This window comes from Engraulis encrasicolus, chromosome 10, assembly GCF_034702125.1.
Source record: "Engraulis encrasicolus isolate BLACKSEA-1 chromosome 10, IST_EnEncr_1.0, whole genome shotgun sequence".
In the NCBI taxonomy this organism is placed as follows: domain Eukaryota; kingdom Metazoa; phylum Chordata; class Actinopteri; order Clupeiformes; family Engraulidae; genus Engraulis; species Engraulis encrasicolus.
The window spans coordinates 13325804-13347304 of record NC_085866.1 but is presented as its reverse complement, the minus strand read 5'-3'; the positions used below and the strand labels follow the sequence as shown (position 1 = coordinate 13347304).

Genomic DNA, 21501 nt, shown 5'->3' with positions numbered 1-21501 from the left:
AGGCAGGCTCTAGTCACCAATCTGGCTTTGTTGTTTCGGCATCATCACCAATAGGCTAATAATGGCACAATATGCGGCATGGTTTCGCCGCACATGTTGTTTTTGCACCACCAAATAATAACTAAGCTACACAATATACGGCATAGCTGCTGTTTTCTAACTCAGAGAGAAGGCTATGCCGAGATATTCTTTTAACTTGTAGGATATCCTGATGTTATGTTTCACTAATGTAAGGAGTAAAACTCAGAAACTTCCCGAGTGCTAGCTACATTTAGACTGGGTAAACTCGTGTAATGCCTTCCGAAACGGGCTATTCCAGTGTCTGTGACAGTGCATCTATTTTAGACTATAGTCTTGTGCAAAACTTTTTATTTAACATTGCGAATGGGCAGGATGATTTGCTTAGACACACACGTGCTTCAGAGCAGCTACAACTGTGCAAGGTGACTGCTGCAGTTTTCAGCTCAGTCCTCCTGGATAATAAAAACAAAATAATGCAGACGAGAAAGTAACGCCGTTATCTTTTGATGGATTCCCTTTGGGTGCCCGGTTGAGACAGTTTAATTTTCACACCCAAATCAATTCGGTTTTAAGTTATAATTTCATTTTATTTATTTTTTATTATTTTGATGTTATTGGTCACCGGGCCTATTCTTCTGATTGGGAGATCAAGGAATTCTCTGGTGTCGCCAAAACGGCGATGTGCTGTGGGCTCTTTACGCACGGCACCCATGTCCCTTCCATCTTCAGTCAGACTCAAATTGGACCGAAATCAAGTAGCTGAGGTTAAACTGTCGTAAATACACGACCGAAATCGAGTAGCTGAGATAAAATAGACGTAAATACTCGGGCGGATATCCGGGCACTCACATCCGGCAGCCTACTTACATTGGGTTGCTACAAGCCCAAAGAAATAGAGTTCTTCAGCGGAAGCGGAAGCATGTAGTAGATTGTAGTCTTTCATGTTAGCATTTAACGACGTCCTGGTTCCTATCGGCTTCCGGCCTCCATTGGGAATGAATAGGGGTAAATTTCAAATAAGCTCCGAGTGCAAGCACGCGCTTAGCGAACCCCCGCAAACTGTCGAGGGTGTTAAAAATAGGCTGTAGGTATGACATGGTTGATCATTTTGTGTCAAACTTCGACATAAATACGATGTTGCGTCCATATGCTAAACCCGGAAGCTTTTGGCGACTACAGAAACGGCGCCAGTATCTAACGGCATGTACGTGCGGAAGGTTGTACCCATGGCAACCAAAGGAAAGTATGTAGTTCGGAAGTTTTAATGATCAGAAAGGGGTTAGCAATATTGAATTATAATCGTCATGATTTAACATGTGAATACACCAACATGATGATACGATCCGTTCCACTAATGAGAAAGGGATGCGGGGACACGCTAATGTTCGTTGTTGCCGTGCAACTTATATTTTTGCCAAACCTGAATCTCTATGGCGTTTTGCAATGTAAAAAATCGCCAGGGAACCGGTAGTCCAAACGCCGCATACAAGTTGACGTCAACGCTGAAGAGCTCTATAAAAGTCTCTGACACTGCACTGGCAGTAACAGAAAAAGTGAACAGGGCCATGCAGTTACCTAGCTCTTGCTATCAAAAAAATAAAACAATTTTGGTGTTATATATGTATATGGATATATTTAATTACAGTGGGTATACACTACTTTGTGAGGCCTGGCTGGCTACTCAACAGGTCCAAAACTTGGATGGATATCTGGAGTTATTGAGCCACGCCCCCGAGCGGCTGGATTGTCACTGCCAGTAATTCTCCAATTGCCAGTAATTTCCCGCATAGCAGTGATTTGTATAGACTCGCGCAAATAAAGAACCCCAGTGCTCATTTTATCCACGGATGCAGCCGGACTGTCCCCTGCTCAGTTACCTACCATGGAACACCTTTGGGAAATACCCCTGGCATTTTTAATCTGCGCTTCTCTCACCTGCGTAAACTTCGTGGAGGCGCACCGTTCAGGAGCGAAAAAGGAAACGTTTCAAGTAGGAAACTTAATCCAATCCATTGTTTTGAAACCGAACAGATAGTATTTCTTTAATTCTGTCTATATTTCATCTGCAATAGTAGCTACAAAATATGTGCAGTTTTGGGTTGCACTGGTCTATAAGACATTTTGTTAATTGTCATTGACCGTAACAGCCTGCATGCACACCAAAACACCAAATGCAAAAAAGGTAGTCCTACATTTTATTGGGACAGAAACAGAACAACTTGAGAAATTGCCCAGACATGGGCATTTTTCTTTCATCGTGCACCCACTTTACAACCAGATCTGCATTCCATGCATTCATGCTGCGTAACAGGTGTTGTTAACATGGCAGGAGGACACTGATGAGCCTACATTATATGGTAGCATATATTACACAGATGTTCCGTTGTCTAGGCCTGCTTATTTTCAATCGGTCTTTCTTTTGTTGTATTAAAGCACGCTATCCACAATTATTTTTAAATAGCAGTGAAGCTCTTTTTATTCTGCTATAGGCCTGAGGTCAATATAAGAACCTTGACCCAGATAGTATTAACCTTTGTTCCCAGTCCTTTTCAGTATTGACTACTTGCATTATGTTGTCTATTGAACCCACCCACATATAAGTAAATTAGGCTACTCCTATTATTTATTCTGTGCAGTGTGTAAATGTACATATAAAATAAGGCTTTGGGTCTATGAAAAGGTATGTGTATTATGGTGGGAGACTCTTGATGATGGGCTGGGTGGCGGAGAGGTGGGGACAGGGGGTGGCTTGATGTAATATACGTATAATGCAAAGTTCCCCCATTGGAATGCCGTAATTACTTTGAAGAAGACTTTAATACCATAGTAGTACTCTACTCTGACATTGAACAGAGTCTTCAATAATATAAATATATGTAACTTCATAACAGGGGCCATGTCTTAACAGATTAAAAATATAAGTGTAACAATGCTCAGATGGTTAGTGTTTATTCAGGTTTTGTTGCAATTCAACATCATGGTGTATTCAACATCAGGCTTTGTAAACCTGCATAGGACTACATGTTTGTGTGGAGGGAGGAAATGTAAGGTCAGGTTTTGTGGTTCCTAAACCTTTTCCCACTGGACTGAGTGTGTGTTTTTTCTGTACATTTGTGTTTCAGTGAGAGAAAATACAGACCCAAACAGCTGTTGACGCAGATCAATGTCCAGGCTAGGGTATCCTATAGTGCCATGGTCACTTAATTACTCTACTGCACGAACAGTTTTCAGGGGGTGGTCATAACCAAATTGGCTACCAAGGATCCCATACCCTATGGAATTCCCAGATGTTGAGGCGTTACACTGACAATTCTTCCCAATGACCCATGAGAGGAAACAAACAACAAAAGGTCTTACTCAATCAGCTTGTGAGACGAGAAAATCCGTATAAGGGGGACTTTTTTCTGGGAGAGGTCAGAGATGAATTCTTGAGACTTCTAGTATATGTTTCTTAACATCAATATCTACGGTTGCCGTTGTTAAAAATGTGTAGTGCTTACTAAGTGAGTTCTTTGTCACCATTATTATAGTTTTTTTGCTACATCTCCTAATTTTCACTTCTCCTCGTGTGCCATTAGCTGGAGGTGACCGAGTTCCATGTGAAGAGTGTTGTGGTGTCCAGATACGCGCGCTCCACCGTGCTCAGCACCATCTTCAACCCACAGGCCACGGCCCAGGAGGCCGCCTTTGAGGTGGACCTGCCCTCCACCGCCTTCATATCCAACTTTACCATGTGAGTGGATGAGTGAGTTTCGAATGTCTTTGATTAAAATGCATTTTATTGCCACATGTACAATTTACACCATGTACATTCATAATGAGAATGAAAACACTCACTCCTGGGCAGATATTAAAGGGATAGGCCTACAGTAGATTAAAGGGCTATACTTCATAACACAGCAATCTATTTACAAAAAATGTATACATATAAAAATGGGAATATTTACAATATAGAAAGAATAGAATAAAAGCTACTTGTGCAAAAGAGAAAACACACACACACACACACACACACACACACACACACACACACACACACACACACACACACACACACACACACACACACACACACACACACACAATGTATACAGCATTTGGATTTGGACTTGGATGCAATCATCTTATGAAGGGAGGATGTTGAGTTGGGTGAATCTCTGTGGGATGTTTTCAGGAAGTGTCCAATTGAATGTTTCTGTGGGAGAAGCCATGTTGTCTCTCTCTAAGCCCCCTAATGTCTGTGAAAGAAATCTTTGTGTACTTGCGTGCATGCACAGGCACGCATGCTTGGACTTACTGTCGTCCTCACACGCACACAGCCACACACACGCACACAGCCACAGCCACACACACGCACACAGCCACACACACACACACACACACACACACACACACACACACACACACACACACACACACACACACACACACACACACACACACACACACACACACACACACACATGCTCACTCAGTCACACAAACAGACACTGAGGCATAATGGCAAAGTGGTTCCCAAACAGGTTTCCCTCCCCCAAAAACAGCTTTCTCAAAAGGCAAGATGGTTCGGGACAAAATGGTGGGAATCCAAAACAGCCAACAAGAGCAGAAGTCATCTCAGCCCATTACTAATCCATTTGTTTGCAATGTACTTGATGTTTCTCAATCAGTTATAAATAGAGAAACCACACACACACACACACACACACACACACACACACACACACACACACACACACACACACACACACACACACACACACACACACACACACACACACACACACACACACACACGGATGCACACACAGTAGAGTAAAGTAGAGTAGAGTAGAGTAACTTTATTGATCCCCAGGGGGAAATTCAGGTATCCAGTAGCTTACATAAATACACAAATACACAAATACCCACATGGACAATTCAAGACACAAAATAACACAGGAATTTTCAGGGAGGGAAAAATAAAATAAAATAGTAGAGATAATAAATGTAAAAAAGGTAATTGTGCAGAAAGACATTCTGTGAGTTGGGATAGACCAATGCAGAAAACATACGCTGTCAGTTAAGGTAGACAATCTTAACATGACCTTGAACAAGTGTTGATGGATACATCTATGATATAGTATAGTATGTAGATGTAGGCAGTGTACAGAGTATGATAGGGGTGGACAATTTTCACAATGTCACAGTAAAGTACAGGTAAGTGTATTAGGCACACTTACACACAACACACACACACACACACACACACACACACACACACACACACACACACACACACACACACACACACACACACACACACACACACACACACACACACACACACAAAGAGGTTCCCCAGTAACTGGGCCAGCTCCGACAGATCACAGTCTTTGCTTGTGGTAAGCAGGAAAAACAAGTATGTCCAGTGGTCAAGAGTGAAAAGGAAGAAAGGAGTCGCACACTGGAGCTGAATGCAAAATCAAAAACTGTATTAAACAAAGTTGAAAAAAGTCAATAAAACCGACCTTACAATGGTCGGTTTTATTTACTTTTTTACTTTTTTTGGCTTTGTTTAATACAGTTTTTGATTTTGCATTCAGCTCCAGTGTGCGACTCCTTTCTTCCTTTTCATTATACTGCTCTTGGAATTACGCACCGAGCGATACGCACAGGATAAGACATTGGCGCGGACGCCACCCCACCATTACTATTCAGTGGTCAAGAGTCAAAGTTCCTTAGTGCAGTGATTGGATTTATACAGTGAGCACAATGTATAAATGCCTCACCAAAAGAGGTCTATGTTCCAGTCTCTGCCTTTCACATTATTTCTACAGATAGAAATAATGTGGAAATAAGGCTACAGATAGATTTTTTCTAGAGTTTCTCATGAACAAAAACTTTTATTTACACTGACTGATACACTTGGGGATAGTTATGTTGTAAACTCACACACTCATTCAGTCGCCAACCCTGAAACGTGGAATGTTTTCCAACAAGAAGCCAGTTTAGCCAATGTAATTGCAAACATCTGAAACAATCCCTGTCTTTGTTTCTCTTTTTTTCATATAACCAATAGACTCAAAACACATTTTCTTTTTCCTTTCAGAAAATGACCAAGCTCCCCTGTTTCCTTTATTTATTTTTGTGATATCAGTGTGAACCACTGGTTTACAGTATTTGCTTGAGGAGTTTCTCAGTAGTATGTTGTTCATTCTAAAAAATATTTTCAGAGCAAATAGGAACATGCATGGCCGTAACTACCATTGATGACACAGAGGTCATGTCCTCTGCATTTTTTTTTTCCAGAATTGTAAAAGTTATCTATGATCAACAATGATACATTCAGTCTGTATATGCCACCCCCATTCATCCTCAAGACAGTGATTAATGAAAACAAACTTTCTAAATGTACATTGTGCTGTACAGCACAGTATTTGATCTCTGTATTTGAAAATATCTCGTTATGGCCCTGGGAGCACGTGTCAGTGTGGCCTCTTGATGTGTTACCATTCCACCAGTTGAATGCTGTACGTCATCGAAAACACTTTACTACCATAGTAATACTACGCCATTACACTGAGTCTTTAGTAATGCATTACGACTTGGTCATTACCACTCTGTTCACACAAGTTTATAACAGGGGCCTAGTCTTTTTAGACTTAGAGTTTTTAGACTGTAAATTCTCTATCCATATTAACCTGCCATCTTCATAATGTGAATTTACATCTTCTGTATCTTCAGCACATCAAATGGAAAAGAGTATGTGTCTCAAGTCAAAGGCAAACAAGTGGCCAAGAAGATCTATGAAGCAGCCAAGGAGAAGGGCCAGACGGCAGGCCTGGTAGAAACGCGGTAAGTGCCCATACTCATGCATGGCTACATTTGAGTTAGCTCAATTAGATTGGCTTAGATTAGATAGACATGGGGATTTGAATTGGAAAATTTAATTAACAAATACAGAAGCTGAAGCCAACAGATTGTAGGTCGCAAAATAGCTTTTCATTTACCGGGAAACGGTGCAGCCTCTTTGCGCAGATGGGCCTGCCGGCGAGCCTGTTCACTTATTGCTGAAAAGACTCAACTACATCACAACATTGCTATGACAGAGAGCCTTAAGTAACAGATAAATACTTAATCATTTTGGTGACAGTAAGGTTATAACATGGGCTCTGCGCAAAGGGGTTCAGAGGTGGTTTTAACGTGTAAAGGGCATCTTTAGATATAGCCTGTGTTGGAGTTTCCTTGTTTTATGGTGCTCATTGTCAGCATGCTGCCTCATTTCATATACAACACGGCAGTCAGAACAGAACTCACAAAGCAACCTATTTAAGTCTGACGTTTTGACATTTGCCTCGATCGTTATTTGTCATTACAGTGAAATAGCTAGATGAAATGCTCCTATGTACGTACTGTACATGCACGAGTAGGATCATCCTCACCAAACTCAGGATAATATGCTCTAAACAGCTGCATGTGTAACATCACCCCCCTCCCTCGTCCAGACATTCGTATGCTGAGAAGTTCGCCATTGCCATCAGTGTGCCCCCTGGTGAGCACTTGTCCTTCAAGCTGTCCTTCGAGCAGCTGCTGGTCAGGAGGCTAGGCTCCTACGACCTGGTCCTGGATCTGAGGCCCTCACAGCCGGTCCAGAACCTCAGTGTGGAGGTGACCATCGCCGAGCGCACTGGCATCAGTTGGGTACGGGTGCTGCCTCTCCAAACCAAACAGCGGCAGCACATTCCCAACACCTTAGCAGGTACGGTAGGCTTGCTTTTGCTTTGTTATTATTATGATACTAACTGTGCTCCCTTTTTGGTGTTTGTGTGTGTGTGTGTGTGTGTGTGTGTGTGTGTGTGTGTGTGTGTGTGTGTGTGTGTGTGTGTGTGTGTGTGTGTGTGTGTGTGTGTGTGTGTGTGTGTGTTTGTCGGTGTGTCTGTCTTGACTACATTTGATGTTGCGCTGTGGCTGTGTTCAATGATACACAAGGAAACTTTTGTTTCTGGGTAAGATTACCAACAGACGTGTTGTTTACTTTTTTTCACTGATTAAAAAAAAAACCTTACTGGACACACGTACACTGAAATCAAATCAACTTGATTTCAATTTATCTGAAGTGCTTACATTAAAACAAATTACTATCGGCCCTGCAGTGGCCATCCGGTAGGGCACTCACCTGCCATGCGGGTGACCCGGGTTCGATTTCAGGGAGGGGTCCTTTGCCCCTCTCCCACTCATTTCCTGTCCTACTCTTCACTATCCTGTCCTAATAGTCCCCCCCCCCAAAAAAAAAATGTATCAAGATTAATCATCTACATTATCCGCCCTCCCCAGCGGGAGAAAAAGAGGTGGCCCTTGGCACCCTGTGGAGAAGTGACACCCAGGCCCGAGTGTTCTACAGCCCCAGCATGGAGGAACAGACCAGCTCTTCCCAATACGGACTCAATGCAGACTTCGTACTCAAGTATGACATTGTCTACACTGACCTGATTGGAGATGTGCAGGTAATGAGGCATGCCTAAACAACATCCTTATCGCGCATATAGATAGATGAATAATGTTGTCTTAGATGGGTCAGTAATGAATTGGGATTTTTATTTCAGTATCTAAATTTATACTCTGTTATTATTATGTCATAATTTTCTCAGACAAAATGTAAAAAATGTGTATAGTGACTGGGGTTGAAGGAGGTTTGAGAAAGTCAGTTTAGTAACAGTGAAGCTACGCCATCTATTGACAATACCATGAAACGCAGTTGTAAGTGTATATATATGTATTCTTTATTGTGTTGACTGTGATGTGTGTTTGTCTTGTGTGTCCTTGTGCGTCCTTATGCCACCACCAAAGCAAAATCTCCATTTTATGTAAGTAAGGGTAACACTTTATAATAATGTTCCTTAGTAAAGACTCAGTAAATAATTAACTAATGATGAATAAAACATTAACAAATGTTTTTATTATTAACTAAGCTTTATTAATGCTTTATAAAATATCTACAAATAATATCTGCAAGATTTTACACACCTTATAACAGAGTATTTTATTCATTTACAAGCAACTTGTAAATGTTTAATAAATGTAAAATATTAACATAGCATTTCCTAGTCGTTTACAAGCATTTGTTTACATTTCCTAGTCATTTACAAACGTTTGTTAATGTTTTGTTCATCAATAGTTAATTATTTATTAAGTCTTTAAAATGCTTTTTTGCATCCATTATTCTAAAGTGTTACCTATGTAAGTTTAATGGACAATAAAGAAGTCTAAGTCTAAGTCTAAACTAAGTTGTTCAATGTCCCACGTAGGTGTGCGTCATTAGTGATTGTCCTATAGTGATGTGTGTGTGTGTGTGGTATGTATTGCAGGAAAGCAGTGTGAGATGAGTCAAACATTTAACACCTTCATGCAGAGCCTGTTAAATAACCAGTTACCGTCACCTAATTTGTAATGTCCAAATCTTAATCTTTTACATCAGACTCTTAGTAATGTCATGTCATGTGGTTACGATGTAGTTGAGTGCTTTCAGTAAAGAGTGAGACCAGGCACGTCTACCGGCCCATCTGCAGCAAGGGGCTACAATTGTACAGTAATGGTCAACTCTGGGTGTGCATTCCAATATGCAACCTTGCGTCCTCCACTTGTGCTTGTGGCTTCACGTTTTGCTGATGCCCCGCCTCAAACAATTACGTTTCCCTGCTGTCAGCCTAGCCAAAACAATTTTTGGGGGACTAATTCTTTCATTCACCATCCAGTTTGCAAATGAGAAAATGACTTTACAATTGAGCATTTGCGAGATATTGAAATGTAATGCTGTTGTCAGTGATGTCATCATGACGTATTATTTCCTGGTACGAGGCCACAAGCACAAGTGGAGGACACAAGGTTATTGGTATTGGAATGGTAAAGACTGGACATCTTGTGCCGTTCAGATTACAGCTGTTCACCCTCATCAGCAGTTGTTTGTTTGTTTGTTTGATTTTTGCCTTGTAGGTGTACGATGGGTATTTTGTGCACTACTTTGCTCCCCAAGAGCTGCCCATTGTGCCAAAAGAGGTGGTCTTTGTCATCGACTTGAGTGGCTCAATGTCTGGGACGAAGCTTCTGCAGACCAAAGAGGCCATGGACACTATTCTGACAGACCTGCGGGGGCACGATTACTTCAACATCATCACCTTCGCTACAGACGTCTACACCTGGAAGCCCAACGGCACCATTCCAGCCACCGCAGCCAACATCAAAGCAGCCAAAGCTTTCGTGAAGAAGATGAAAGTCATAGACAGTAAGTCACACCACTGTCTTCAGACAATTTGTTATTCATGCAAAAACAGATTTTTTTTAAAAGGAACACTGTGCAGGAAATGGTCAAAAAAGGTACTGCAACTATGTTGGTTATTGAAAGTGGGCTGCCTATTGCCAAATTTGATCTTTACATGAAAGGTTACTAAGTATTAAACAAATATTTTCTAGTATGGTCCAAGTACAGTCATTTTGCAGATAAAATTGGCTATCATGGACCATGGAGAAGATCCCCCTTTTCATGTATGAAAAGTGCAATTTTTCCAGTCATAATGAACACTTAGAATTTGATGGTGGTGGTAAGTATTCATGAAAAAGGTAACATTAGTGAATGGGCAGCATGAATTCTGGAAATAAACAACTAAAAATCTCACACAGTGTCCCTCAATCAACGGAACATATTTGTTAATTTATTAACTCTGTGTACGATATAGGATATACAGGGGTTGGACAAAATATCTGAGACACCTGTCATTTTAGTGTGGGAAGTGTCATGGCTCAAATGGACCAGCCTGTTGGCCAATCTTCATTAATTTCACGTTGCACCAGTAAAGTGAAGTGTGAAGGCTCAATTAGCATGGTAAGAGCACAGTTTTGCTCAAACTTTTGGAATGAACACAACAAATTTTGGGTGTCATATCACAGCTCTAAAATGAGAAATTCTTGGTGCCCATGTGTAACTGTTGCATCTTTGACCGAGACAGCAAGTCTTTGTGATGTATCAAGAGTTACGGAATCCAAGGTTATGCCTGCAAACCACCAAGAAGGATGAACCACATCCAACAGGATTGACTGTGGATGCAAGGTGATGGTGATGTCTCTTGTGAACCCAGTACAATTGGAGCCGCACGGTAGCCTCCAGAGCTGGTGTGTGAATGTCAAAATGTGTATGTGCGTTTGAAAGCACTTCGAGTCACCTATATAGTTGTGATAATGTGCTACATTTATTTATCTATTTATTTATTTACACATGGGGAGTGCCTCTTGAGATGTGACATCTCATTTTCAATAGGGTCCCCTTAAATCTGGACAATACTTTCATTCACTCACATTCACACACGTCGTTCACACACGTTGTACATGTAGATACAAACGTATGTAACAGTGAGCTATATATGGTTATTTTATGTGTAAGTATGTGTGTTATGTCGCGTGGGCAACGTCTTTATTTATGTTTGTGTGTATACTACTGGACACCTTAATTTCCCCCTGGGATCAATAAACTATACTCTACTCTACTCTACTCTCTACTCTATTTTGTTTGGTTCATTTTGATCTTCAGGCACCAACATCAACTCGGCCCTGGTGGAGGCAGGCCACCTGCTGAGGGACTCCTCCGCCTCGCGGGAGGCCAGACACAGGGTTCCCATGGTGATCTTCCTGACGGACGGACAGGCCAATTCAGGGGTCACAGATCCAGGCAAAATGCGGAAAAACGCCAGGAATGCTCTCGGATCAGCCGCTCTGTTCGGCCTGGCTTTCGGCCAAGGGGCTGACTATGACCTGGTCCGCCAGCTGTCTCTGGACAACAGGTATCACGTCATGCTTTGGTGGCAGCTGTGGCCTAATGGATAGGGACCAGGGAGTTGGTCTTTCAATGGGAAGACTGCAAGCTCCAATACCATGTCACCCATGGGGTAGCCTCTTACTGCAGCAGGGGTCGCCGGCGACCCTATTCACTTGCTGAAAATGCTTAACTACATCATAACAACATTGCTATGACGTTACGGAGAGCCATAGCGCTGCGCTAAGGGAAAGCGCCTTGAGAAAGTCACCCCAGAGAGAAATCACCCCAGGGACAGTCAATGACGATTCTCTCTTCTTCTTTTTTTAAAGATGGGTTTTTTTTGGTCTTTTTGACTCCATTCATGACAGTACAGTGAAGATGGTGACAGGAAGCAAGTGGGGAGAGAGAGATGGGGAAGGGCTGGCAAAGGACCCGGGCCGGGAATCGAACCCGGGTCGGCCGCATAGCAGACGAGTGCCCCACCACTAGGCCATGGCAGGGCCCAATAAAGATTCTCATTCCTTCAGGTCATCTTAAGGCTTTTCTCCACTGCCGTTTTCTGGTAGGTCTACAGCTAGACATGGCGCGACTCGGCTGCTGCGTTTTGCTTTTCGATTGGGCACGATATAGCTTAATCGTAAAGCAAGAACTGGCGCCCGAGTCGTGCTGTGTCGAGCTGTAGGTCTAGTACCAGAAAACAGGCTGTGGAAAAGAGCCTTTAGTCAAAACTGACTACTGCAGGAACTGTAAACACTGCAGGAACTGTAAACAATACTCTGTTACTACTAAATAACTGTAAGTAGTTTCGGATACAGGCATCAGCTATGTTTAGTGTAATGGCATGTAATGCTTTATTTGATGGTAGAAGGTACAAGATATAAACATGTACATACAGTAAACAGTCAGTGACAGTGTTGATGGGTTGCCTGATACTGACAGAAAGTAAATCCTTAGATTCTCTATCTGTAGCAAATATTCGGGCATGGGCATGATCATGATGAAGCAGTGCTGCTTTTGCTAGGCAGTGAGCATGCTGACAAAGGGTGCATGCTCACTGCCTCGCAAAAGCAACACTGCTTCATCACGATCGTGCCCATTGTCCAAATGGTGATTGAAAGTGAATGTCTGTGTGTGTTAACAGGGGAGTGGCTCGGAGAGTGTACACCGACTCCGCCGTGGTGCTGCAGCTGAAGGGTTTCTACGACGAGGTGGCCAGCCCCCTGCTGTCTGAGGTGCAGCTTAGCTACAATGACGACCAGGCCTTCGAGGTGACCCGCTCCCTCTTCCCCAACTACTTCCAGGTAAGGGTGGGCCATATGGCAAAAATGTCATATCACTAGTGGTGAAGATCGGTACTGCCCTCATGATCCGATTCGATCATGATTCGGGAGGTAGCGATGCAATTCGATTCGATTCTATGCGATCCGATTCGATCCGATTCAATTCTACAATGCATAGCAACGCATTACATTTCTACTGAAAGCAAAGCAAATGTTTAATCAGTCATGATGAGGCAATACAAGTAGTCAGATACTGAGCAACAATTTATTGGCTGTTTTCTGTATCAGTCTTGCAATGTTTTGAAGTGCTTTTATTTAATTCATTTGCTCCCGAAATATCCATGGAAGTAATTGAAACTTAAAAAAATTGCCGGATCGATTCTGGAACTTGCCGGATCGATTCTGGGGTGCGTTTCCGCAATGTTAGCTTTGAACTACAGATGTACTTTGTAGTTATCTACTTACTTCAAGGCGAAATCCGTGCATTTCTCGAAACCTTACTATTTCCACAGTAAGCCAAAAGTAGTGCGGCCACTTTCCTGAGTCCACACCGCTACTTACTTTCTTGGCATTGCAGTGCGTGACCAAAGAAACAACAAGAGATAAGCATGATTGCTGAGTCATGATTCAGCTGTTTCCTCCTAAATTCAGTGCGTGAAGTAGAAAGCAATAGTGTACAACCACCACCAGCACATTTGATTGGATGTCACGACACCGTGACTCCGCTGTTTCCTCCACAACACACCTTGTAATTTCTTTGTGAAAAAACACGGCCGTGGCATTACAATCTGACACCGTCCGCACCAATAATGCAGTATTATCTGCATGCCGATTGGATTTCGTTTCATTCCGAGGTGTAATTTGTGAAATATTTGGACAATAAAGTTGTGGTTACTCCCAAAAAATCGCCTGTTGAAGTGTGATATCTCTAAAAAAATTTCGCGCGGATTTCAGTACATAGCCTAGTGGTATTCACGCTTGCATCCCAATGGGAAAACAGAAGTCACGCCGGTTCGAATCCACATGGTTGCAGTGCCACAATTTTGGAAATATCTGGCAGAAATAGATCATTTATGTTGTGCATTACCAACACACACGTGCAGCCAAGGGAAAATGTGTTACACGGTAGGGTCCAAAACACGATTCCACGAGTTGTTGTCAACATGCTGCACACTGGTTTCGAACCTGCGTGGCTCGCGTCATCCCATTGATAGGCAAGCGTAAATACCCCTAGGCTATGAAATGAACTTCGCGCCAAAAAAAATTGAGTACTTGACACGTAAAGCAGTGCATTTCCGGGAGTAACCAATACTTTCTTATCTAAATATCTCACAAATTACACATCGAAATGAGACGCAATTCAATCGGTATACAGCTAAAAGTATATTATTAGTCTGGGATTCATCAGATTCCAAGGATATGACGTTTTTTTTCACGAACAAATGACATGACGTGAATTTGTGTTCTGAACACTCTCGCAGCTGTATCATCACTTTGTGTGCATGTCGATTGATTTTCATCGTTTTTGCACCACAGGATTAAAAGATATTGACACATTTGTGGTCAAATATGTACTACAAGTTTAGCTAATGGGTGGAGTCACACTCTGAAGTAGACTAGCGCTGTGTGTTACTTGGGGTGGCTGAGGTGATGTCTGGACTCAATGGATCTACTCCAGCTGTACTTCAACTTCATTGTCGAGATACGGATAGGAGGCGCCTCACTTTCAAAGTCACCACTACTTCAGAGTGCACATTACTCCGAGCAGTAGTTACTTTGTGTGCTAACGTTCGAGACACAGGAGTTAGCAACTTTTATAGTATCTACTCTGCAAAGTTGCTAACCGACTAGCTACTTCGCCTTTGAGAAATCTACCCCTGCATTGTCCATGCCCGCATTGGATTGGATCGCCGGATCGATCATTGTTGACACCACTACATATCACAATTTTTTTTAACATGAAATCTCGATTTCGATTTTTTTTTTTTATCGCGATCTTCCATCCAAAAAACAAAAACAACAAAAATCAATTTTGATATGCTTGCAATTTGTAATTTGCAGCTAATAAAATGTTAACACACCGATGACACTCTCATAAAGTGCACAAATAGAATACAATAATGTAAAGAATAAAAGAGAAGACAACAACACAAGTAAGTAAACATCACTTTGATAGTGATGGTTAACATCCTCACTGCAAGACGATCTATACGATTTCTTCACTTTGGCAGATTCAAGACGATCTTGTACTCGATATCGCAATTCACGAGATAATATCGTCTTATCGCCCACCCCTACTTCCAGGGCTCCGAGCTGGTGGTGGCAGGTCGCGTGCACCCGGGGGCCCGCAACCTTGACGTGACCTTGAACGCCATCGACGCAAAGCAGCACCTTACCGCAGAAAAAAGGAATCTCATCCCAGATCCGCAGCCTGTGGAGAAGCCCTCAGAGTCAGAAGGCCATGATGGCACTCTGGACCAGGAGGACATCTCTGGGTTTGTGCAGCGCCTGTGGGCATACATGACCATCAAGGAGCTGCTCCTGACTGCGGAGAATACCACGGACGCCACAGTCGTCGCGGAGCTGAAGCAGAATGCCAGCAACCTGTCGGTCAAGTACAACTTTGTCACGCCCGTCACCTCCATGGTGGTGGTGAAGCCGGACACACAGCTGAGTGAGGGAGAGTCAACACCGGACAGAGAAGATTCAACTGGGGACTCCAGAAAGCAAGGCAGTATGAACTTCAGAAAACCCCTAGGCAGTATGCATTTCAGAAAACCCCTAGGCAGTAAGTCTACTTAGTCTTAGCTGCCATGCCAGTCTATAATGTACACCAGGGGTGGGAAACCTGTTTCATTCAAGGGGTCACTTCAAATTTTATTAAGTCCTCCCAGGTCTGTACAATGAACAAAAAACAGGATTTCCCTCTGCACTTTAGGCCTATATATTGAAGGTGGCCACCTTTACAACAGACCCCACCTTCACTAGGTCCCCTGAAAATACAACTTAATTTTATTACCTCCATATTTCATGTGAAACTGCATAACATTAAAATTATGTCGGGGGCTGAATAAGACCGCCTCAAGGGGCATAAACGGCCCTCGAGACATAGGACCCCCCCCTTTATGTACACTATATTATTTGCTCATACACTGCACTGAAACATACTGTAAAAAATAACGGGTATACTCTTGTCCTGTATGTTTTTCAGTATCTTATTGTATTTCGTTGTGCTGTATACCTGTGCATATACTGTGCAGATGCACACAAGGCAACTGCAGTTTGACTGACATAACCAGGAACACACAATAATTTAAAGACAGGTGTTAGGAATATCAATTGTAGTTGATGTAAGTGAAAGTGGTAATTTATTTTTCTTTCATCCCAGATGCTAAAACCCCTTCCAGAACCAGAACGCATTCTGGACACAGTCAGAGTTTTTCCTCCTCAGGTATGGTCTTAATCTGTCTGACAGAGTTAATTTTGTTTAAAGGTAGTTTTTATTGTTGTCTTTCAATGTAATTTACCCAAATATAGCTATTAAGTAAACTCCATATCAAAACCTCATGAACAGGAGGAGGCATGCACTGTAGCAGACCTTTACAAAAAAGGAACATCAGGCCTCATGCTTTCAAATACTGTATTTCTATATAAAGCATTTGAATACTTTCTTTAGTTGTATATTGCCCCCTATCTGTCTAGAGCAAAACTGCACAAAACCTAAAAAGCCCTAACTTGCGTTGTCTGAACAAGCCCTGCACTACTTCTCTGAAATTAGTGGAAGGTTAATGACTTCCAATTTAGTCTTTCAATACTGTTTGTGAATTTCTTTTGGGATCCATACCTTCCTACTCTCTCTGTTCCTCTCCTTTGTCTGTCACCTGCTGGGTGGCCTGTCCAGGCGATGGGGATCCTCATTATGTAGTGTACCTGTCCAAGGGGGAGATCGACCTGTGCTTCACCATCGATGGCCATGCAAATGATGTCATACGGCTAGTGGAGGATGCCCAAAATGGTACAGCTTTGTCTTTGATCACATGATAGTCCATGCCAGTCTATGACAAATGATAAAATCCATCAGGAAACAAGCAAAAGGCAACTTATGCCTCTTTTCCACTGCAGGTTTTCTGGTAGGCCTACAGCTTGACACAGTGTGACTCGACCACCACTTTTTGCTTCAGACTTGCTATGTCGTGCCTATTCGAAAAGCAAAAACTGGCGTCCGAGTCGTGCTGTTTCGAGCTGTAGCCCTACCAGAAAGCCGGCTGTGGAAAATAGGCTTTAGTGCCTGTGTAAAAAAGATTTTGGTCTAAACTGTTTCGAATGAATTAGTTGCTTTATCCTGCACAGATTTTTTGTGTGAATTAACAAGGCTAGACTGACATTTCTGTAAATATAAGCGTATGCCATACAACCAAAACTATGCCTAACTCCTTAACCAATTCATTAGATTTTTTTTTCTGAACCACAGAGCATGTCATGTAACCTCATATCTGGCTGCCTGGTCTCCCTGTGTTTATGAATTTTGCTCAGGCATCACCGTGGACGGCCGTCTGATGTGGGCTCCCCCCGAGGTGGGCCATGAGGACGTAGAGCGCACTTACTACGACCAGATTGTGGTGTCCAGAAACGGACCCCAGCCTGTGATAGTCACCTTAACCCTGGGCACCGTGACTGTTTCTGAGCAGGGGGGTGTAAACAGGACCCTTCGCACAGACGTCATGGGCTCCGTCCGTGGCCCACACTTCCGGGTCCGCATTGACGATCGCCTGCGTTGCTGGGTGGACCTGGACCAAGGCATCAGCTTCATGGTGCTGCTGCACCACTATAAGCACCCTGACTACACGCAGCTTAACCACCTGGGCTTCTACCTGGCCAGGGCTGAGGGCCTATCTGTGGGGACTCAAGGCTTGCTAGGTGAGGAGATAGTAGCCCCGTACGACTTTGTTGCGAGCGTCGATGTTGCAAAAGGCACGTGAGCGAGAACTTGTTGTCACGATGTGGGTGTTATTAAATACAGCGCATTTGCAGTCGGCCACAAATATGAACGAGACGATGAGCTCGCACCAGTTTGCTCTACTAACACACCACGTGTGAGGAGTGGGGGGACAGGCAGTGAGGAGGAGCTGAAGTGGGGACCTGCGCAAACTTGTGTAGAGGTGTGAGACAAGACCCATATACACACGTGAGTGAGTTGTTGACCAACCAGTTCATGGGCGCGTGACCTCGGAGGCAGTCCGCCGACGAGCGTTGAAGGGGATAAGCAACTGCAGAGGTTGCAAGATCTGACTGCAGCCGCATTCATCCCGCGATAGTTTTACACCATGTGACATGTCACCTCGTCAACGCAACGTCGACGAAATTTCGAAGTTTGACAGGAAATCTAACCGTCATGCACCATTTTCATCCAGGATGCATTGCTGTCTGCATGTGCATGTCTGCGTTGATGTCATGTCGAATGTACTTACTTACTGCTTACTTACTTATACTTGTCCTGCCCTGGTAATGAAGCTGTTTATATGCCAAATAAAATAAAAACATCCAGTTGACTTGAGAACATTAATTCTGAATCGTAACATTCATAATCTGAATTTAAGACTGAAGGCTTGCGAGATGAGGAGATACTTACTCGTCCAGCCCGTTGTCCTAATTATTAGCTACATGTATCTGCTGTTTATGGCACACTGGAACATAACCAGCATAGTGGAACCTAAATCTAGCTACTCAACATTTATGATCTGAATTTAAGAATGAGAAACAGTGTTCTGAAGTCATTTGTTAGAGGTAGCACACTTTTAACTAAAACATTTCATTAAGTGTCAACACTATTGTTTTTTTATCACCTTGTTATAGACAATTGACAAATTGACATATGTCGCACTATTATAAACTTGTATCATTGCCTCTGTGTCCTACACAACATACAATGTGACTGAAGAAGAGTAGGTGAACTGGTGGTGCTCTTGGAGGGTGCAATGTTCAACAAAACAGGGAGGAAAAAAAACATTGGTCTATCTAGGCACTTTAGTTGATTTAAAAGGTCCAGAACAGTCTTTATTCGGTGGGCTAATGCAGTAACAAAATACATTAAAAATCAGATTTTAATGCATTAGCCCACTGAATAAAGATTATTTTGGACTTTTTTCAATTAAGTGAAGTGCCTGGAGCAAGGATTTTTCTCCTCCCTTTTTTGTTGATACTCACGTGACTGTTCCGTTGTCGATTCCCAGGTCAGTTCCAGCATGCTGACATCCACGTGGAGGAGGAGGCGGCGGACCCCGAAGCCCTCTTTGAGGCTCAGGCCATGGACAGCAGCGTCGTGGCCTTTGGGACACTGCGGAGAGGGCTGGCACGCGTCCCCGTCACTCTGAGGAGGAGGATGCTGAAGGACACGGTGAGGAAGCCCCATACGGGCCACTGCTGGGAGGTCCAGAAGACAGACGTGGAGAAGATCCTGGCAGAGCCCTACCAGGCTTACGTGCAGGCCAGTGACCGCTGGTCTCCCAAGTTCAGGCACTGAGCAGCATAACGCTGGTGGGGAAAATGCTGAGTCACTTGGATGACACAGCCTTTTTCTGTTCCTTATTTTTTTTTATTGGGAAATCATTGGTCATGAAGGTGACCAGTGCTGCCATTGTGGCGTGGTCCAAAAAAGACACTAAAAAGGACAGGACACTGGGTGTAAAACACAAGAGAATGTGTACGAGACACTTGCACACCTACGTAAGTGCCTGCATTTGTTCAAATTGACTCTGAACACCTAATGCAGATTATTGCTGTGGATTGGAATTCAGCATTTAAGGTATGAATGTGTCAAAAACTTGTACTGCAGTACAAGTACAAAACTTGTACTGCAGTCAAATGCCAAATATTTATTGCTTGCGTCCACAGACCACATATTTGAACTTTACTACTGTTGCTGTTCAATCAGTCAATTTGAATGTGACAATTTTTTATACATTTCTGGTGATGACCATTTAAAAAAATCAATACCTTTGTGACATATAGAGCCCTTTAACAACCTCCTCTACAATGTATTATCAATACTGTAAGCTTGGACTTCACTATCCCTGAATGTCATTATTATGACACTCAATAGCTGTCAAATATAAGAGACAGATTTCAGTAATAATCAGTAGTGAATAGGGCGGTATCGATACACTCAACTCATGATTCGCATCAAGATTTTTGACCTGCGGTTCGATACACCCCACAATTATGTAATACATCTTTATAAATTACAAATACATTAAAAAATGAAATTATAAATGTAAAAACTATGATGGGTAGTAGGTACAATAGGTTGCAAAAGGCTATTCATTTTAAAAAGTTTTAAAACAATAACGATGGATATTTTACGCTTGGAAGCATTATCACATCATATTACATGGTTGTTTTCAAGACTGAAGGGCAAAAGAACTTTGAAAGAGTGTATCACGATTAGAGATGCACCGGATCCTGATTTTTAGGATCTTGCTGGATACCGGATCCACTGCTTAAGATCCTGCCGGATCCGGAACCGGATACCGGATCCTACGAAAGGGTTGAAACACATAACCTACTCGTACACGTGGGCCCTTTTTATTACGTTGGCTCAAACTATTTTTTAGACTCATTGGCTCACTGCTACACTGCCTGCACTGGCCGCTTCCAAAGTTCTTTCACTCCATGCAGCAATTGGGGTTGTGAAAGGCTGACTGAAAAACCTAGGCTAGAGATGCACCAGATCCTGATTTTTAGGTAACTGCCGGATACCGGATCCACTGCTTAAGATACTGCCGGATCCGGATCCTGTGAAAAACCCTATTATCCTGCCGGATCCGGAACTGGATCTTGGATCCTGTGCATCTCTAATCACGATACAGTATCATGACTGCGTATAGCGATTTCTCAATTCTATACAATATCTTTACAGCCCTAGTGGTGAAGCTTATTAGCAATGGATTAAACAAACGATTTTATATAATAAAGAAACAACCACACATTTTTGTCATGTGTCTTTTTATTTTTAATATTTTTATTTCCATACTTCTGTTTGATTTACTTTGTTGTACAGGACATTAGGTACTGTTCACATACTAGTGTTCAGATCAGAACCACAGGCCATCTAGTCATCAGTCCAAACCAAAGTGGCTGCTGGGAGGTTTTAAAGGACAGCTTTGTTTTGTATCCCACACATTACGTCTCAACCAAATGACAATGGCACAAACAAATTCAAATATAAAACATTTCCATTTTTGTTTAAATTAAATAAATAAAAAGCATAGGGTAAACAATAAGCGATATGAAAGTAAGGATGGAGGCTCGCAACACAAAGTGTTAATTCATAATCAGAAAAAACCTTCAATAAATTCCAGTCTCATAAGTCATCGATTTGTCACATAGATACCTCCATGAGATGTGCTACCTATGCTT

The 21501-nt window shown here is 42.6% G+C and overlaps 1 protein-coding gene across 2 annotated transcripts; it reads left to right on the top strand.

The window, feature by feature from the left end:
- Nucleotides 1–1620: 1620 nt before the first annotated feature.
- On the top strand, nucleotides 1621–21068 carry LOC134456637 (inter-alpha-trypsin inhibitor heavy chain H6-like). 2 transcript variants are annotated; one of them, XM_063208069.1, is made up of 13 exons: nucleotides 1621–2011; nucleotides 3600–3754; nucleotides 6748–6858; nucleotides 7509–7762; nucleotides 8338–8507; nucleotides 9994–10282; nucleotides 11582–11831; nucleotides 12948–13107; nucleotides 15391–15820; nucleotides 16475–16537; nucleotides 16988–17101; nucleotides 17620–18003; nucleotides 19317–21068. In XM_063208069.1, the coding sequence occupies exons 1-13, from the start codon at nucleotides 1904–1906 to the stop codon at nucleotides 19604–19606; spliced, it is 2778 nt and encodes a 925-aa protein (XP_063064139.1). In that variant the 5' UTR covers nucleotides 1621–1903; the 3' UTR covers nucleotides 19607–21068. The 2 variants fall into 2 exon arrangements, with proteins under 2 accessions (XP_063064139.1, XP_063064138.1); XM_063208068.1 differs by having other exon boundaries at nucleotides 15391–15874.
- Nucleotides 21069–21501: the final 433 nt, after the last annotated feature.

Bases quoted from the DNA above. Each gene is read 5' to 3' on its own strand.
- LOC134456637 (XM_063208068.1), top strand. From the start codon at position 1,904: ATGGAACACCTTTGGGAAATACCCCTGGCATTTTTAATCTGCGCTTCT. The intron at 3,755-6,747 runs GTGAGTGGATGA...CTGTATCTTCAG, and splicing joins TTCATATCCAACTTTACCAT to CACATCAAATGGAAAAGAGT. The intron at 16,538-16,987 runs GTATGGTCTTAA...TGGCCTGTCCAG, and splicing joins TCAGAGTTTTTCCTCCTCAG to GCGATGGGGATCCTCATTAT.